The 20142-nt window shown below is 44.4% G+C and overlaps 1 protein-coding gene across 3 annotated transcripts in view; it reads left to right on the forward strand.

The window, feature by feature from the left end:
- The window catches only part of GRIP2 (glutamate receptor interacting protein 2), a 267188-nt gene that overhangs the window by 4522 nt on the left and 242524 nt on the right, over positions 1-20142 (forward strand). Inside the window, exon 1 of one of the 3 annotated variants that reach the window (XM_038148765.1) lies at positions 5828-6048. The exons of 1 other annotated variant lie outside the window; for it this stretch is intronic. In XM_038148765.1, coding sequence (XP_038004693.1) covers positions 5994-6048 — 55 coding nt within the window. In that variant the 5' untranslated portion in view covers positions 5828-5993. One more of the 3 variants, XM_038148762.1, reaches the window with a different exon arrangement.

A 20142-nucleotide genomic window follows, 5' to 3' on the forward strand; every position in this document is an offset into this window, starting at 1 on the left:
CACATAGGATGGGACCAAAAGTATTGTCTCTTATGTTGCATGGTTGTAAACAAATATTAAGAGTATTAAGCAGTTGTATCAGCTGCTAATATTTCAGACTCTGCTGTCTGCTTCCATGTGGAGGGTAGTACACAGAGTAACATGTAGCATGCATGGCCACCTTGGATATTGAATTTCTGACATGTTTCAGTAGCCTGGAAATCAATAGGCAGCAGCTGCAATGGAGCTGAGGGCACTGCAGGCCCCTAATCCCTGCTGTCAGCAGGGCAAGGGGCACAGACCTTGGGGTCTTGCTTTAACATTGATGGTTTGGGGCATGAAGCGAGGAAGATGCAAACCTTCCTCTGCCTTGCTACACTGTGATCCTCCCAGCACCATATTGTCTGCTGGGTCACTGGCAGGTAAATAGGAATGGTCTCTGTGGCGGGGCATCAGCAATAAGTGACAAGATTAGGTTTGGGAACAGCCAGTGGACAGCCAGAGGACAGCCAATGTTGTGTTGTTGGCTGAAAAAGTGATTGGTGTCTGTGACTTGCTCTAAACAGCATCTATAAGTTAAGAACCCTCAAGGGAAGCAAAACCAAAGCTTCACCATTAGCATCAGTCCAGCAGTCAGCTCAGCAAAGACAGGCCTTGTGCCCAGGAGAAGAGATCTGCTGACAGTGGTGTTGCAAGAAGTGGAGAACCAAGGAGAGAAACCCCTGGGTTGGCTGGTCACAGGCAGACTCACTGCTTCAGCACTCAGAGCTTATTGCACATGTACTTTGTAGGGCTCTCATAGAAGGAAGATGACTTTGGAAGGAGGTGAAGGGTGAGTCTGAGCCCTTTCATACTTATGCTGTGATTTCCAAGGGAGAGGGTGAAGAACCAGCTCCTGAGCTGACTCCAAGTACGCCTTTGGGACAGAAAAAAGGAGCACTTCAGCTCCCTTCCAGCATGAACAGAGCACAGAGGTGACCATATCCTCATGGACCCCATAAATGGCTAGCTATACTTGTGTCAGTGAAATCCAAAGACATTTGTCTAAAAGGTATTCAGCCATTCAGAGAGATGAGTATCAGCCAGAAGAGGCAAAATGACAGATTGCTTCCAGCCTTCAGAACCTAGTTGGACATGAACTCTTCTGCAGAAATCCATAGTATGAAGTGCCTGTCAAGAAGCAGGCAACAAAACAAGTAAACTGTTTGCACTGCCTGAATTTAAGGCAAAAACAGAACCAAGTTAGATTAGTAAGTAAAGTTGCTATTAATCAACCTTTGGTGGTAGCAAAGTGAAGATAATCCATTTCAAAATTGCCTTTAACCTTCTACCATGACAGGATCATTATTAAATTCCATGATCTCACTGCTGTGTATGGGTATAAAAGTGAGCGTAGCAGCCAGTGAGACAAACCCATTGTGATGCTGTGTTGTGACAGAGATTGATGCTCTATATTCCCACTACCCTTCCATGTGCCTGAGAGGTGAAAGTAGAGGTTGGTTCTGCATTAATGCAGCCATGTGCTATTTACATATCATGGTGGGATGGAAATAAATTTCCTATAGTCCCTGCCTTTTCCATGTACAGCTGTAAGGATACAGGGTGCACTGCTTCAATACTCAGCAAAGTAGCCCAGCCTTGGTAGAGAAAGAAAATTTATCTTTTACTTAATTAAGTCTAGGAGTGGGAGTGAGAAAGGAAAAGATTATTCTAGACACCTAAATAGATTTCCTTTGTGTAGGATTACAGAGGTCAAAGTAATTTCTAGCTTGATCTTAACTATTGAATGCTGCCTGACAGTAGCACCAGGCCAATATGGAGGGGAGGGAGCCCACAGTCCTCTCTGTTCCCCAGGGGGTTTCACCTCCAGATCACTGCTGAAGCAATGCCACCTCACTAGTGGTGTCACCTCACTAGTGATTCACCTTCACTCAAGCTGCTGGGAATGGTGGGTGGACAGAGCACCACTCCTAAGGGTCTCCCAAGTGCCAGATCCTCATGGATTCAGACATGGCAAGAGAGGAGCTCTTAAGTCACTTGCTGTGGGGCTGAAAGTGAAGATTGACTCGTTTCACTGACATTCCTTGTTGCAGGAAGCCAGCTTACTCTTGTGAGATGATGAAATGAGTGACCCTCAGAGTGAGGGAACACATGACAGGAGAGTTTGAGCTGGAGCTGTCTGGAGGCAAAGAGCTCAAGGACAAAATGGAAGCTAAACAGCCTGGACTTTCTCCCTTAATCACTGCAGGATAATGGGACTTTTACATGGGAGCCTCCTCTCGCGACACAAGTGGCATCACTGTTTATCACCCACCATGTGCATGCAGCATGCAGGAGAGGTGAGATCCATCCCATTTGCAAATCCTGGTTTGAAGGCTTGTGACAGGCCTGAACCATTGCTCAGTTGCCAGCTCCTGAGATTGGAAAACTTGGTATTTTAATATTTTTTTCTTACGGCTATAGTGGTATTTAAAGCACAGTGGAGCCAACTGTCCCCTCTCATGTGCCACTGAAAACTGCAGGGAGGGAGAGGTAGAGTTTGAAGCTAGCCAGGACCATAGAGACCATGCTCTCTACAACCTATTAAGAGCAAACCTCTAATTCAAGACCTCCCATTGTTCCTCCAGCCCTAGAGAGATACCCCAATACACATGCAAGGAAAATTTGGTTTTTGTACTGAGCCATGCTGCCTATTTAGGCTGCACACACTTCAGGGCAGAGACCTTTCCTTTTGCCCAGCTTAGGAGCAGCTGGGCCTTTAGTCTTGCTGTACTCTGTGTTCCTCAGTGGGGCAAGGACCACCAGCTGCTGAAGCAGCCAATGCACAAGGCACAGAAAAGTCCTCAGTTGATCAAACCAGGTCATCCTGTCCTGGGGCATGTGGCCAAAGAAGAATTTCTGCCTCACAAATTTGCTTTGACATTTCTGCAGGATGGGGGAGGACAGCAGTGCCTTCTAAAGTTGTGGCAGTATCCATGTCACAGTGGTGCCTAAATCCTGCATCTGGACATTTCAGTTATACAGACAGGTTAGACATTGCTCAGTGATGTGGCTATTCACTTCTGAAGTTTTCTATGGACTTTCTGCTGTCTGACTTCCCTCCAAAGAAGTGTCATGGATCTGTCTTACATTGATTGTGCTTGTGAATTCCCTACTGATATTTCTAGGTAGGTTTCATTTTTTCTAAACTAGTTTCCCATGTGAGTACTGAAGTTAGTGCTCAGGAAAATCTCACCACACTAGCTTTGGCTCTTTCTACAATAATGGATATGTCAAATTTGATTCTTAAGACCTCTGAGCTGCTTTTTCATCTAATAATATGCTTGCAATTTTCATGTTTAATTATTTCTGTGGTGGCACTGTCCTTTAAAAAGCAGTACTGCTGTAGCCATGACAGTCTAAAGACACTTCAGGGAAAGAGTCTTTTGTGAGAATAACCAGTGTAAATGGCAAAACCAGATGAGATTTCAGGTACAAAAAGTGTCAGTTTAACCTTACCTTTAAGAGCCCCTTCCTCTATCATGTTTGTTTCAGATTCTTATTACTTTTCCTGAGAACAATATTAGATCAATAACAATCACTTTCCTGGAAATAATTTTCTGATGCCCAGAATCTGGTTATCATCATGTAATTATAAAATACAGCTGAGGAAATCAAGGCACAGAAATGGCAGGTGATTTGCCTGTGTGGGTGGTTGAGTTAGTCATATAACTCAACAGCACTTGTCTCTGTGTGCTGCATTTTAACTATTGAAGAAGCAGCATTTCCTTTCCCCAGGATTCATCCTGGCTTCAGATTAGTCCTTCTCAAAAAAAGCTTCTGAGTTGTGCTATCAGAATATTTGGGGCATATCACAAACTTTCTATAAATTAGCATGATGTGCCCTGATCCAGTCCAGCTGTGGAGTTGTGATTTGTTGTGCGTCCAAAAAGTACAAAGAAATTGCAGGGAAGGGGTGGTGATGGAGGGGGTGTTGTGCTTTCCTCCAGGGAACAAGCTGTGCAAATGTGCTGTATTTAGCACAAGGAAAGGAGCTCTTTAAGAAGTTTAGCTGGGTGGGGAGGCAATCCCTTCTTATGTTTCTAGTTTGAAGGTAAATGTGGGCAAAATATATTTTTATGTCTGTGAATTTTTCTGTGCTGCTAGTGGGGTATAGCAGGTCTGAGCTATATCTGTGCTCCTGCTGCCAGCAGTCCTCAGGAAATCTCTCTTAGAAGTGATTGCTCCAGCTGGCTGGAATAAGCCTTCAGGTGCCATCACTCCCATCACTGTCCTTTAAACTGATGGGTAACTCTGGTTAGAAATATGGAAGGGAATCAGCTGTACAGTGCTGCTCTCTGCTGTGGTAGGAACCTCTCATGCAGTCCTAGGGCATTGCATGCTGCTGTCTGCCTCTGCAGTGCTGCAAACTCTTATGATCAAATGAAGAGGGCTGTGTGTTCTTATGAGTTTATAGTTATCCCAGCTTAACTCACACCAAAAGCATGCTACATTAGTAACTTCAGAAGACCCTCTGCAGCCCAGCTCCCACATTGCTCTTCAAGAACTTGGGGGGCAGGGGGAGAAGCTAATTTAACTGTAGGCCTTTAACTCATGTACTTCAGTTAAGATTCTTATCCCCTAGACTGCCCTAAAATAATGGATTTCTGCTTTTGCCCCTTCCTGCAGAAACTGATTTTCTCCCTTGGTGTGCTCAGAGCTTTAGGAGGTTGTTTCAAGAAGATTCCCAAGTACCCTTGTGTTGAGCCACTTTCATCTTCACCAGGCACTGAAAAGGTCTCCCGACTCCTGCTGCCCAGCTTGGCATATGCCATGCCACACTTGGCTGGCAGCTCCCTAAATGGCAAATGCTTCTCAGATGTGAGCAGAGCACAGAGGGTGAAGCTGCTGAGGTGCTGCCCCTTGCAGGGTGCTAGGCTGTCCTACAACAGCTGCTTTTCATGCAGGAAGGGACAGAAAGGCTGAACTGAAAAGCCAAGGTCCATATGGAAGCATTCTCTTACAATTATAGTTGCCCTGTTCCCCCTGAGTGGTGTGACACACCAGCCTCTGAAACTGGAATTAGCTCATGGTATCCCAAGGAGAGCTTGGTCCCTAATATTTTAGATTATAGAAGATGTTGCACATAATATAATAACTCTCACAAAGGGAGGCAGAGATGCAGAATGAGTCCTACCAGATAGCTAATAAAAGAAAAGGCCTCATGAAGAACAAAAAAAGCTGCTAGTGATTGCGGAGATATGTTGCCCCCAGGAAATTAAAAACATGAATGCCCTGGCATATGCAATAAAGCATCTCCTTTGTGTCCATGTAAAAGTGCTGAAACCTCTGGACTATTAAGTAATTGAAAAGATGCTTGTAAATTTTCCCCATACACTTCAACAGCTTGAAAGTGGTAGCGAAAAAGATGAAATAGATCAGCCTGGCTGCTATGCAACTTTATTTACCAGAGAAGCCAACTTCAGGATAAACACACGCGTCAATGCTCGCACCTGTGCGGGGCTGCCAGGCAGCTGCCGCTCGGTGAGGAGAAGAGGCGCCAGGCTGGAGCTGTAACGGGAATGTAGAATGGGAACAGTGTGCTCTCCATATCTTTCCTGGGCATGTATCTGTCCAACGTCAGCCGGAGATTTGGGACCCGCAGGGCGCCGGTGTGGGTCGGAGCCCGGCGCCTGTTTGTAGGCGGGGCCCATCCTGTCTACGCAGACCCCGTCGGGGGGAAAATATACAATATACACATATTGACACAATTTCTCTACCCCGCTTCCCCGAGTTTGCCGTTCCCCGCCCTCCGCGGCGGGGGGAGCGCACCTGCGCGGCGGGCGGCCCGGGGCTGTGCGCAGGCGGGGGCGGGCAGCGCTCCCCCGCCCGGCCCCGGCCCCGCCGCCGCATGCACCGCCCGGCCATAAAGCGCCGGGGAGCCCGGCCGCGCTCGGTAGCGCCCGCCGCTCCCGCCGGGCCCCCCGGGCCCCTCCAGCCACGCCGCTGCCCCGGGGGGCGGCAGCGCTGCCGCGATGCCGGGCTGGAGGAAGAGCCTCGCCCTGTGCCTGCAGCGGATGCAAGAGGACGGTGAGCGCGGCGGGGGGAAAGGAGAGCTGGAGGTGCTCGGAATAACCCTCCGCCTCCCCTTTTCCGTTACTCTTTGGGGTGATGGTGATGGTGAGGTGCGCCCCTCTGGGAGGGGGATGATCCTTTGCTGGCGTGGAGCTCCGCGGATGAAAGGACTGGAGGGGGGATGCTCTTCGTGCCGATAAACTTTGCCGCAGCCAATCTTCCCTTCTATCCCCGGGCTTGCTTGGTTTCTGCTTTTGTTTATTTTTCTTGTTCGAGCGGTGGGGGGCAAACCTGAGCGCGATGTGGCTGCGCGGTCCTTTTTGGCTATTTAGAGGTGTTTGTAGTACCTGAGCCCCAACTTTCTAAAGGTGCTGGTGATGTTGTTTTCAGCTGGTAATTTTCCCCAGCGCCAGCTCCACCTGAGGGATAAAGGGTTTATAAATTGCACAGAGGACGTGTCACGGTAATCTGATTTCTATTGTGCCGCTTACTGTTGCTCACAGTGACTGTGAATTTTTTTGTTTACATGCTCAAGAGTGTGATGTTAAATAAATGCTGGACCTGCGGCTCATAAAAGTAGTGAGAAGACATCCACAAGGTGGCACAGCGTAAAGGAGGTTTAAATGTTGCACTCCGGCTCCTGCCTTTGTAGATGAACAGGGATGAGAGTGGTGGGGAAAGTTTATGTCTCTGAAATCAAGTGTGCTTCTCCTGTGCTCTCATGGGACACAGGTGCAGGAGTTGATCCGGGATAGGCAGAAACAAACAGGAATGCGTGTTTTGTAAAACTAATGCTTTTGTACAAAGTAGCTAATGGCAGGCTTTTCCTTTGGACCCCTTCCCAGACTACCTCTCTAGACTGTTCTAATCTGTAAACAGACTTAACAAATATATGAAGTGGCACTGTTGCAGCATTTCGTGTGAGTAATGCAGGAATCGTGGCATTCTCTGAACCTGCTGGTTAATAAGCACAGAGAGAAATTGTGCTGTTAGATCCCCTGCAAGGTGTTAGGACAGAGTCATTAAGTTGCTGTGCCTTTCTGATGCTGATTCCTGGCTCCCACTGCTTTGGGAGAGCACCATCTATTTCTGCTGCTGGACTGCTCTAGGACCATGGCTTCCCCTTGGAGCCTCTATCCACCCAAGATAGAGCTGTTAAAAATCTTGTCCTGTGGAAGAGTGAATCAATCCCCTGCTCAACACACCGAGACCTGTTGGCGCGAATTCAGCCCTGTTATGGTGCAGTGCTTTGTAACGCTGCCTTGCTGCAGCTGGCATGGATGCTTTTGCACTGTCGGATCGGGGTGGCTTTGGGAGCCTTAGTAAACATTCACTGCAGGGACTTCTTTGATCTACAGCTGTGCTGGGTTACTTTGTCTGTGACTTCATATGTGTGTGTGCTGGCTCTTGTGTCTGGCTCTGTGTAATGCCTTTCCATCTCATCCCTCTTCCCTCTGATTTCAGTCCCAGCACTGCAGTGAGTCTGTGGCTGGTGTGTGTCCTTTTGAGTACATTCCTTTTATTTCTGTGGGTGGTTCACAGAGTAGTCAGTCTTAGGAAGGTGCCATTTAATCACAGAATGGCTTATCTGGTTGGATAAATCTTGCAGGCTTGAGCTGATATGCTGTGTAGAGGAAGATTCGCTGAGCTTGTCGGGAACTTCTTTCCCTTTTCTACAAGGCAGCTCATTTGATGGTTGTGTTATAGCATATACCTCTGCAGGGGCAGCAGAGGAAGTATTTGGTAATGTTTTTGTAGCACTGCAGTGTTAACAGGTATGTTAGAGAAGGTTTTGCATCATGACGTGTCCCTGTCTGTGATGGGAGAATTGGAACTAGATGATCTTTAAGGTTCCTTCCAATCCAAACTATTCCATAACAACACTGCAAGAAATGTCTGCTCTGTTCAGATTTTGATTTTGCAAACCAGTCTCCAACCAGTATATGAAAAAAATATTGACTTCTGTTTTTCTTTATTTCAGAGCAAGTTATGTCTGCCTTCTTGGCATCTCTATGCCCATGTGGTTGTGATAGGTTTGGGGTTTTTTTTAATGCCCAAGCTGGGAAGCTTTTCCCCTGGGAATGTGTGCTCTGGCCCATCAATTTGTTCACTTCCTCTGAGGACCAGAGTACTTAAGCTTCCAAAGAAAATGTCCTGGTGTTCAGCAGGAGCACAATTGTAATTAGAAGAGTGGTATATTTTGGTTACTGAATATTAAAGTGATGAGCACCTCTTGCAATTTGCAGCCATTCAGAGATGATGAATTGAAAGCTTCATTAATCACAGTTGGTAGAAAAGGTCAGCCATGGTAAGTCATATAGGGAAATGCAAGGTATACACAAACTGTGTTGAAGTATGATTGCCATTTCAAATACTACACACAGCAAGTCTCTTCATGCATGTTTTGCCTTAGAGTTTCTGTCTCCTGGAAGATGGATTTGACTTCTGGCCAGTATGCAGAGTGCTTCATTGTATTATGTGTTGGTTTTCCCCTCCACAGAGACTTGTACATGGGATATTCTACTGTTTATTGTGTTTCATGCAAGGAAAAAAAAGAATTGATGTCAACGACTTGGAAATATTTGGTGGAAAATGTTTCCTCCAGCCTGCATTGATAACAGACTTGTTACTCCAAAATCATGGGGTTCATCAGCTCCTCCCTGCCTTACTGTGGGGTTGTCTCAGGCCTGAAAGAAGAGGTTCAAGCATATGGTCTGGCTTTCTGTCCCTCACTGCGTGTGCAGAGCTTTGTGGCCAGATCTGCTGATTTCTCTCCCTGATAACTCATCCTCTTTTGAGGCAGTGATGAGAACTAGTGGCCCACGCCAGACCTTTTTCCATCCCAGTTTCCACCCCTTGTATTGCTGTCCTCTGTGTGAGGACTGAAGGATTTGAATTTCATTCTTGCTGCTCCAGGGTTTCCAGGAGCACAAGAAGCAAAGGCTAATTTCTGCTTTGGTAGCAAGAGTGTATGTGGGCAGGTGGGAAAGTCTCTGTTTTTGGCACATCTGAGTCGATGTGGAAACTGTGTGTCTAGAAAGGATAAACTGTATCTGCAGACTGAGAAGTGGAGATACTTTTATCCAAACTGGTGGAAAGCAGTGTTAGCTAGATGGATGAGACTTGTGTAAGATGGGCCACGGTTGTGGGCAGACACCCTTTGCTTAACTTGAGATGTTTTTCTGCCTTTAGGGGGAGGGAATACAGAGTTTCAGTGTAAATTTAGGTTGTTGATACAATTCCCATTCCTCTCCCAGATGGTTTATCTTGAGTAAAAGCAGAAAATTTGACTCTCACCTTTAAAAATCCAATATGATGACTTATGAAAAATAAAAAAGTCAAAACCCAACCTTATGAAAGACTGAGGTAATGGGATTATAAAATGTGAAGTGAGTTATCTAACCCTTGCTTGAATCATGAGGCAGGTGGCAAGGAGGGGAAGGGGAAAGAGACAAGTCAGACCTGCTTCAAAAAGTGACAATATAGCAGGGTTATGTTGCTGCTATTTGCTTCCTTCCCTTGTATACAGCACCATGCTCGTTACCTTGGAAACAGCTGCAGGAGCATATAGGGGCATTTTGCTGCTGTGCAGCCGTGGGCAGAGGTGTCCTGTGGTGCATGGAAAGGAAAATCTTTCATGGTGCAGGTTGATTTGCAAGATGAGGGCAACAAAGTAAAAACCCATTGGAAGATCTCCCTTTCTTGGCTGCCCTGTCTTGCTGCAGGTACAGTTTGGCAGGAGTGGGACCCTGGGGAAAATTTAGCAGGGGGGTGGATTTTCATGGTTTTGGCAGAGCTATTTAAATTTTTATAATAGGAAGGTAAAAATTATCTCAACAGTCTGTTTTGAGGAGGCTTATAACAGCTGGGCTAAGGACATCAGGTTTTTATTCAGTTCCTCAGAACAATGTACTGGGATGTTTTGCTCAATAGCTCTGAAACTATGTCCATGACTAGAAATGGGATTCTTCTTTACTTATTCACATGTGTCAGGGTGAAACATCCCACTAAGATGTAAATTTGCTGGGTTTGCATGATTAGCAGAAAATTAGATCTTTCAATGGGTTCGATGTTGTTTGTGATATGCATGTGATGTGTAGAATAACTAAAATATAGTAACTGCTAAAAATAATGTGAATTGTCTTTTGTTCACTTACCATAAACATTTTGATCTTGCAAATGGTATGGTGTGCATAACTTTAAATAGTTGAACTATTCTGCTGTTTGAAATACAGTGTTTTTTCTTGTGCTTACCACATCAGAAATAATTCAGTCATTTGGAAAGGTTTTTTTGTTGTTATCAAGTTGTCTTAGGACCATCTTTCAGTGCCAGGTTGAGTCTATTCCATTTCAATACATTGCTTTATGGAGTCCTTTTGTCCAAACCTACAATGACATGATCTATTATACTGGCACTTAATTATCAGTAAAGAAATGTGGCTGTATAGCTGTCACTTTAGTGTGCAGTTGAAATGGTACAGCTGAAGGGCTGTTACATCTGTCCACTGTATGTGGTGCATTAATGTGTTTCTGCATGTGACACTTTTGCTTTACAGTGGGTCCCAGCTTTATCAGAGATGAGGACTTGCTCACACAGAGCTCAGGAATTTATGGTCTGCTGTTTGTTGGTAATACTCATTATACAGGCCACTGCTTTTAAACAAAATGTAAAAATAGAGGTTCTGACCCTCCAATGAAGTGTGGTGAGGAATTAGGATTGCATGAGGGCTGTGGTGGTAATGCTTAAGGGATAATGCTCACTTATCAACCTGATGGAACAGCTGAGCAAATCCTGCTAGACTTTGATGGGGTCTTTTTTCACTCATTAATATGCTGATGGGGATTTGGCACCCATTGAGTGAGTAATAACTCACTCAATGCACCCGAGCACTGTGCTCACTGCTCCCCTCCTTGCTGGCTGTCACACTGCTCTGAATTTGGGCTGCTGCTTTTGATCCCATACTTCAGCAGTCTGAAAATGTTACTCTGATTGAGAAGTCCTGCACAAGCTGGGGAAGAAGCCACAAAGGTTTTATGGAATGACTCCAAAGCCTCATTGAGATTTGATTAAAGACAGAGATTGACAATATTTTGCTTTTTGTAGTGATCTCCCAGATTTTACAACCTGAATGTGCTCCTATATCTGCAGGCTTTGGCTCTATGAAACTGAGTGGACATTGTGGCTTCTGCTCTCTTGTTTATGTTATTACTCTGTGGGGATTCTTGTGAAGAAGTTTTATTAGCAGTATTGAGTGATGATGCTCAGTGCTGACAAAAGCATCAGCTGCAGTGGTTTGGCATGCTTTACCTTTAGAGCTGCCAAGACTGGAAAGTGTGGGGGAAACCTTTCAGGATGCTGAAGACCTTGATGGAAACCATGAATTGTGGTAGCCAGGAAAATTTCAGAGAAGAATTGCCAGATCTGTCTGGAATCAGGCCATGCTTGTTCTCCAAACCTGTTGGTGTTTCTATGGACTCATGCCAAGTGCAGTGGAAAAACACATGGGAAATTCCCAAGAAATGGATGTGGTCTTTGAAACTGTTCCAGTCTTATGTTGTGATTACAGCTACTGACCCAGAGGTCCTCTGATGCTCTGGGTTGCACTGAGAGGAAGATTGCTCCGGTTAAACCAAGGTGTGTGACCAGTCTGAGGTAAATGATTTGCTGTGCTTTTTTTTCATTTGTTTGTCTCTTCTAAGTAGACACAAGTGGGCAGAGCTGCTTAGTGGTAGGCAAAAGAAGGCTGTCCACCAAGACATGAGCTCTATGCCAGGTTCTCTTTCTAAGGCTGAGACTGTGTAGGCCTTCCTACAAGTGTCCCATTTTACTGACTAAATATTTTAAATGTTTTGTTAATTATTAGACTTCATTATGTCAGAATAAAAGTATTTATTTTGAAAATGAAGTGAGTTTAGAGGTGTAGATATAGTTGGATAATTATAGGGGTAGAGCTCTATTGAAATTTCCTCTTTGTAGACATCCCCAAGACAGTGAACCAGGCATTTCTGGAGCTCTGCATCACATAAATGGAGCCATTTCTTTTAAAAGTCAGACCTAACCCTTCACATTCAGAGCAGTGTTCTATGTGCAGGAGGCTTAGGTTTTCTAGAAAAAAAATATCTTTTCTAGAGGAAGAGGAAAACTTTTTTCCCCTGATAGTCTCTTGAAAGGCCGCGTGTCATGTTCCAGTGAATGTTGGTGATGATCCCATGTGTATGGGAACTGCTCCTGCATTCATGTCTTGTGCCAAAGGCAATCATACCATCTAAATATCTGTTTGTGTTCCTGAAAAGAGTATAGCTACTGTGCATGGACACTGGTGTAACTGGGAGTGGAACATGGGCAGCATTTGATTGAGAAAATAAATCCCATGCTCATGGTGTCTGTTGGAAATGGGAGCATCTATTCTGCAGTGCTTGGTCTGAGAGAACCACACAGTGGAATGGAACATTCCCTCTTGGAAGGGTCTGCATTTTGTCCAGTTATTCTTAGTCTTGCTGTGTGCTCTATCCATTGAGAGAAAAATGTAATGAAACTTTTCATGTAAAATCGGAGTAGAATTTTTATTGTTTGCTTGTTTTGTCAAAAGAATGAATTACCTTTTTATTTTCTCCAATTTTCCTCCTCCTCTCTGTCTTTGGAAAATAAAGGAATTCAAATAAGTTTGTAAAATCTATTTGTTTTAGCAATTATGGTGATTTCCCTGTTACTGACTCTCCCCCTCATTAATGTTAGATGAACTTGGCATCTAGTAATTACTGGCTTTCACTTTTCAGCCAAAACTATTTTCTGGCTTCAGCAAAATTTGCTGATTTCACTGAGAGTGTTGAGAGAGCTGCTTTCCACTGGGAAATTAGTTCAAACCTTTTCCTCTGACAGCTTCAGGTAAGCGGCATCAAGACCACTCTGCATTTAAGGAGAAGGGTTATCATGGTATTTGAGCTCAAGGAAATGCAGTGCATTAGGATGGAGTTAGATCCATGTCTTATCTGCATTAAGTGGAGGTGTCAGTGACCCTGCCAGCTAAGCTGCTGTGTCTTGATGAGTAGAAACCTCTTGCTGACGCCACAAAATAAATTCAATGCTACATTCTTCAAGTTGTCTATGAAGTAACACAATTTTTTGCTTAATGACTTCATTTCCACTGTGAACAAAGCACTACAGAGCTTTTGTTTTAGCAATTATATTAACATTGGCTGCTGCTTTGTTACCAGTCAGAGGCTTTTCAAGGCATTTATTTGGATTACAGGTGTTGTTGCCTTTTCTTGTACACGTGATACTGTTAGTCATCCTGGTGACATTTCATTCATCTGTACAAAGAAATAAAGGTCCCAGCTCACATTTTGAGTATTGCCTCATACAGCCCAAGAGGGGAGCTGCTACTTGCATAAAGCCTGAGAGATCTCACTTGGGTCCCATGGGATGGAGCTGAGATTAGCCCCTGGATTTTTTTCTTCTGTCTTTAATTAAAAAAAAAAAATTCAAATTCCTTCTCTGTTCTCAAGGCAAAGTTGAGCTGAATGTACCGAGTCTGTGCACAGGAGACTCCAGTCTTACCTTTGGCCCCAGTTTGATGAGAGCTGTAACCACAGGAGCAGGGTGTAGACTGTAGGGTTGGGGGTGGAGGGCTTGTCCTCATTTCCATCCCCTTGCAGCAGAGGCCTTGAAGATTTACCAGCAAATGAGATGCAAAGAAACAAGGAGAAAAATAAGATAATAAGGCAAACTGTCAGGCAGTGTGACAGTTTTGCAGAAATTAGTGATGCTAAGTTGCTGTCTTCTTACTTGGTACCAATGTGCTTTTCTGGTTCAGTTTTTCTATGTGTTTTCAGGAAATGATGATGATCCCAGGAGTGGGGGCTTCCTCATTAAAACTATCTTGCCCAGATGCATAGCTTCTGATCATTGGAAGTCGGGGAAATTCCCTGGGGCTGTCAGAGTGGGATGAATTTAGTGAAGAGCTGGGAGGATATGTTAGTATTCATAGCAGCTTGTCTCAGGGCTGTGTGTTAATCCTGAGCAGAGGGCACAGCTGGGAATGAATATTTTGTTTCTAGATTAAATGTTCTTTTGTTTTCTTTCATCTTGAAATAGGAGGCAGTCAGTCTCAATACTGTACATGCAGTCATGTCTGTCAAAACACCCTCACAAAGTTCTCCTTTGAGGTTAGAGGGCAGGTAGATCTGTGTGAGGTGGGGTGGTGCTGTCTTCCCCTTGGGAGCATCATCCTTTCAGCCTTCCTCCATCTGGTTCTCCCTTTCAAGTTTTGGCAGTTCCTTCTCAGCTGGAAGGTGGCTGCAGGTAAAATGCTTGGGCCCTGTCCCTGCAGAGAGCTGAACCTGGTGGGCTGCCCCTGAGTTGTTTGCAAAAGCAAAGTTCAGGCATGCTGCAAATCCCGTGGCAGGCATTTGGATGAGATATTGATGATGTGAGCATGCTCCAACTCACTGGCCCTGCTTTGCTACTCCAGAATCTTTAATGGACTTTGTGTCCTTTGCATCCTACCCTAACACCTTGTGCAGTAGCAGCTGGCTGCATGAAATAGCTGCCCAGCTCCCCAACAGATCAGGCTGCAGCCCAGTGGTAACTGCAGCAATTCCAGTGTGGCTGGCACTTACTGATGAGTTGGTTGGTATTGGGGATTGAGCCACAGGCCTTTTGGTCCTGTGCCTGTGTTCCTGACTGAGCACAGGACTTGCAGCAAAATATCTTATCATTTAGTTTCTCAGAGTGATGGGGTATTTTCTCTGTTATTTGAGATTAGTGGGACTGAGGGGTTCTGTGCCACTCTGAAGACCTCTCTATGCCCCAGTCTTTGTGTCTGCAGAACATGGATAATGACTACACTTTAAAAGGGTTTGATGCTCAGATCAAAACAAATATGGTAGTGCAGTTATTAAGTGTAACTGCATGGCTGTCTTCCTCTACTTAGTATCTTCATATTCATAATTATACCAATTGTGCCAAATATTTGAACAAAAATGAGGTAGAAAACGTCTTTCTGGCACAGGCTTGCAAATTTGTTGCAGCATAAAGCTGGACAGAACAATAAGTTCTGTTTATGTGGATAAAAATTTCCCTGTACAGTAATGAACTGTGCTGTGAGTTTACCAGCTATCTAATCTAGTTTCCATCCGTTACACCAAGTGATAATCCTCTAGCAAATTCAGTGCTGTTAACAGCATTTCTGTCAGCCTGGCTCTGGCTGCACATCTAGGCAACCTGCCTTTGAGGAATTTCAAAATTTGCTCTAGTCAGTCATGCTGCTTCCTCAGCCTCTGGAGACTGCATTTCACATGTAACACAAAGCTGAACTGTCTTGCTTCTTTAATTGTATTTATTCTGCTTTTCCTCCACCCACCACCTGCCAAGGCTGTTTGGCCATTTCTAGAGAAGGCTCCTGGGTTGTTTTCTTGGAATAACCATTGTAATTGGCTTTTTGGTGTACCCTGTCCTACTTTAATATAATTCCTTCACTGTTACTGTGCTTATACAGGGACTTGTTAGTAAGTGGGTGGGGGGATCAGAAAGCAAAACGTGTGCAGACCAGGCTGGGATGCTGGTTTCTCCAGGGCTTGCTGGCTGTAGGGTGTGTGTGCCTGGGGATGAGCTGTACAGCCCCGTGTGCCTTTGCTCCCAGAGACAGGCTTGCTCTCCGGTGAGCCCTGTGCTGCTGTGGCAGCTGGCCCTGCCCTGCTGCTTGGGGCTGCCCCTTGCCAAGGGTCACGTACTGCCTGGAGAGGTTCAGTGACAGGCAATACTGCAGTGAATGCCATCCAGTTTCTGTCTCTGAATAATTAACAAGGAGAGCGTGGCTTTTGGCCAGGGATCGCCGTCCTTTGCCACCCATCTGCTTCCCTGACTGTTGCTTGGAGCAGCTGCTTGTCTCCAGGGGCTTCTGGGCAGGGCAGGGGGGGGCAGATTCCTGCCTACCCTTCATTGCCTTGCCACTGACATACTTAGTGAGCTTCAAGTCCTTGGGGTGCTGTTTTTCTGTGCTTCTCTTTTGTGCAAATTCATGCCATGTTTTTTAACTGCAAGCTGCAATGGTAGTTCTTGGTTTCAGTGCTGTGGTGAAGGGCACAAAGGTGGGAGTGAGGGACAAGGACTGGAGGAGTGCAGAGTGAGGGAGCTTGTTTCGCTGTTATCTCCCTCTGCAGCTGTGAGCTTCTTACAGAAATCCAGCTCCAGCACAGCTGGCTGTAGGCTGGAGGTGCTGCTCAGCAGTGTGCAGGGACAGCAGCACTGAGTTGCTCTGTAGGCAGATCCCTCATGCTCAGGTGTGATGGACATGCTGGCAAAGCCCCCACGGACAAGGGGGAAGCCTGTTCAGCACCATGTAAAGCAAAACCACTGACAAAGCAGCCCTTGCACTGGAGGAGCAGGTTATGATGGCAGCCTCTGCAGTTGCAAAACAGCTGAGGAATTCCCTGTGTATATGACTATGTGCAAGTTTTGTAAGGTGACTCTGACACTAGAGGGAATTGGCTCCAGAGGCTTTTTGTAGCCTCTCAGTATAGTAGGATAATGTCATATTTTTATTAGCTGTGGCCCTGTACAGTGGGTGTAGTCCAGCATTTGACCTGTTGAACTTCAACACCAAGTAAGTGACAGTCAGGAAGACACCCCTAAAGGTGTGACAGCTTTTCAAACTCATGTTTGAGCACTACACTCCACTACAAACTCTTCCCCATCTACAGCTTTTCTCATTCAGTTTCCTGCTGAAGCCCAGCAGATTTCCTGTGATGAGTCACTGCTCCGAGCCAATGTGACAGTCAGTGTGTGACTCCTATCTACCTGTCACCTCCTCAGCCTGCCACTAACTAGCTGGGTGGGTTAGCCACTGGCAACCTATTTAACTCATTTTGACACAATGAGTTAGTCAGGTTCACAAGTCAGAGTTGAGATAGACCTTATCAGACAACACACAAACTTTGATTTGTGCTGTGAGAGTATTGCTGATGGTGTTTTGGGGAACATTACGTGAGTAAAGGAGCAGAGGTCTCTAAAGAGATCTTTTAAAAATGTATTTCCCTCTTTTTTTTGTTCATAAAAATTTGCAGTTGCATGAAAAACAACAATTTGGGGATGGATAGGGGGAGTAGGAAAACTAATTTATGTAGCTAAGTAAGAAAGAGGATGGAGGTACACTGTGCCACGACTGGATGGAGGTATTGGGAAGTGCAACTCACCTCCAGTGTATAATATTCACATTTCACTGCACAAGAAGACAGACACAAATCTACCCATCCTCCACAAAAAAAAAAAAAAAATCTATGTGGAAAGGTGTCCTCTTCCCAGGAGGTATTTGTTTCCAACCAAGAGAACAAGTCCATCTTCCTGGCTGACTGTGGTGACCCAGCACTGGAAGGGACCTCTGGGGTCTACTTTCCCTGCAAGTGAGATGTTAAAGCACCAATCATCCAGGATAATAGTGTTTCAGGAGCTCATTGATTTTTAGCAGAGGGAAGTGAGTTAAAATGATGAGTCACTGACCGATTTGAAAATGAACAACCTCCTCAGTGCCATTAGGAGCTGGTAGTAGATCATCCTGGACAAGAGCTGGTGAAAGGGGATGAAAGGATCTCCTTGTGCCTGCTGTTGCTCTACACTGTATGTGGCTGCTGTTTTACTCAATTTTTTTATGGGTGAAGAAGCAGCACACCTTTTTATATAAAAAGCCAACAACTTCTTGTGAGTGTAGTTGAAATTTTAGTCTAATCCTTACTAGTCCTGGTGTAATTGTTGCAGACTAGGAAAGGGTGTTATGCTGTTGCTGAGGAGATGTGGCAGTGCTGGAGAGTTGGAGCAGTTGGAGCTGGTGTAAAGCACCTCTCCCATTAGAGATGCTCTTGCATGGGGATATCTGAATTGAACAGCAGGGAATTTACCTGAAAGATTTCTTCTTGGCAGACTTGTCTGCCCAGGCTAAGGAGCTTCTTGCTTGTTTTGGGCTTTAGGTTGCCACAGGAGGTGTGGAGATGTGGAGAACTGAGGTCTGGCCTGCTTTGTAAAATACTCTGGGGCATACCTTTGAGAGGTGATGAACAAAATGTAAAATTTTATTTTGAAATTGAATAGTACTGTAATGGGTTTTGTTTTGCTTCTTGCATTGTAGACCAACTGAGCCCATGGTTACTTGGTCTCTCAGTATTTGAATGTAAGTCCCCACCTGATGCCTTCTTTCCTATCTCTGGTACCTGCACAAGGCTTTGGTTTAATGAAGTGGAAGTCTGGTGCTGAAATATCTTCTTTGTTTTGTTCCAAGTCTTGACTTTGGGAGTTCAGCCAGTGTTGTGTGCAGATATGATCAATAAAGCTGCTGGTGATGTACTTTGCTATTAAGTCTTAGTTCATTGATTTATGGAGTACCAGGAACTAGGAGAATAACGTGGTTAATTAAGTTAATTGGATTGTAAGGTCCACAGGGATTGTGCCTTTCTTTGTATTCTCTGAAGTGTCTTGGACACCTCTGATCACTATAAAATAATGACTTTTTCTCTTCAAATGCTGGCAGCTTGAACTATTTAGTTGCTTTAAAACTACATGCATTTCAAGGCAAAGAATTTCTACATGGGCCATGGAGTTCTGGCTTTGCAGCCTTTGGCTTTAGAGCTCCAGGTAAAAGTGGAGAAGTAGACTTTTAATAGAATTTAGCTAAATAATCCCAAGCTTTGTATTTGTTTGCCAAGATGTCTTGTGAAATTGTTACCCATGCTCCTAGCAAAAAGTCTGTGGGGCAACTTGTAGTGTTTGTGTTTTATATCTTGGCCTTAGAGCTAATTCTAATTATAGCCTTCTTCCATCCAGTAAGATATATGAAGAAATAATACATCAGGCTCTAGATAGATTTATTCTGTAGCATCCATTTTTTCTGGAAAGTAAACAGATCTCCCCCTGTCTTAAATGGAAATTTATTCTTTGGTATATGAAGTCAAGTCTTGCACAGAGGTATTCTTCTGCAGATTTCATTTCATAGAATTTATAGCTTCTCTTCTTCTCCAAAGGAATTGGAGACTTCAACCTTCCATTATAGGTCTGTAATTTATGTTTTCAAAATTCAATGATTGTTATCTCTCAGTGTTTTTATGAAGCTCTGCTGTGGAGGTGCTCAGATAAGGTTGTATATTAAGTATTGGCCAATTTGCTAGGAGCAGAACTGGGATTATAAATTACCAGAAACAGTCTCAGTCAGCATGAGCTGGTTCTTGTGTTAATGTCTTTAACTTGCTTTGAAGAATTATGGAAGATGATCTGTAGAAAGCCAGACTGTATGAAGCTATGATGTGGTGGCTGGAAAACCTGTACTTGTCTTCCTTGGACAGTGATGAATTGTCACTATCCACAAACAGATTGAGTGAGATTCCCCTGGCATCTTTTGAGGGTCTGGTGAAAGTCAACCCTTATTTTTATAACCTCCTGAAGAGAAAGAGAATCTGCTCATTAAATTTTTAAGATGGCAGCAAGTTGAAAGATGTTACAAAAACACTGGTGAGGAAAGCATGGGCTTAATCTCTTGAGACATCTCAGGAAAATTCTGATTTCCATGACTTTATAGGAAAAGCAAGGCATGGAGGATACATGAAGACTGCATTTGTTCCTTGTATAAATTAGAGCTTCTTTTATTTAGAAAAAAAGGGGGATGGATGGAGAAAGCACTTCTGTGCTGCTTGGCAATGCAGCCATCAAGAGAAGAAAAGTTGTTGAAATTGGATTTACCTAGTAATTTGTTTTGAAACTGTACTTATCTTTAATGATTTAAATTTAGACCTGAGCTATCTGTGCCTTCTTTGGCATCCTTTTTTTGGATGTTCTGTGATTATTTTCCATGTTTACAGTTCCATAGGAACCAAGTACTATCTGAATCTGGAATTTAAACACTTGGCTTTGAGGGGTGTGTTTTTTTTTTTTAGGTTGATGTTGGTTTCCTTTTTTATGAGAGGGTTTTTGGTGTCTCTTTTGGTTTTTGGTGGTGGTTTTTGTGTGTTTCGGTTTGCTTCTTTTTTTCCCCCACCACGAAGTTTAATATATTGTAAAATAGGACATATCCCCAAATCCAGTTGTGAGAGCAATTTACCATTTTTCCTCTTTGCTTGACAGTCATTTTT

Source organism: Motacilla alba, chromosome 12, assembly GCF_015832195.1.
Source record: "Motacilla alba alba isolate MOTALB_02 chromosome 12, Motacilla_alba_V1.0_pri, whole genome shotgun sequence".
In the NCBI taxonomy this organism is placed as follows: Eukaryota; Metazoa; Chordata; class Aves; order Passeriformes; family Motacillidae; genus Motacilla; species Motacilla alba.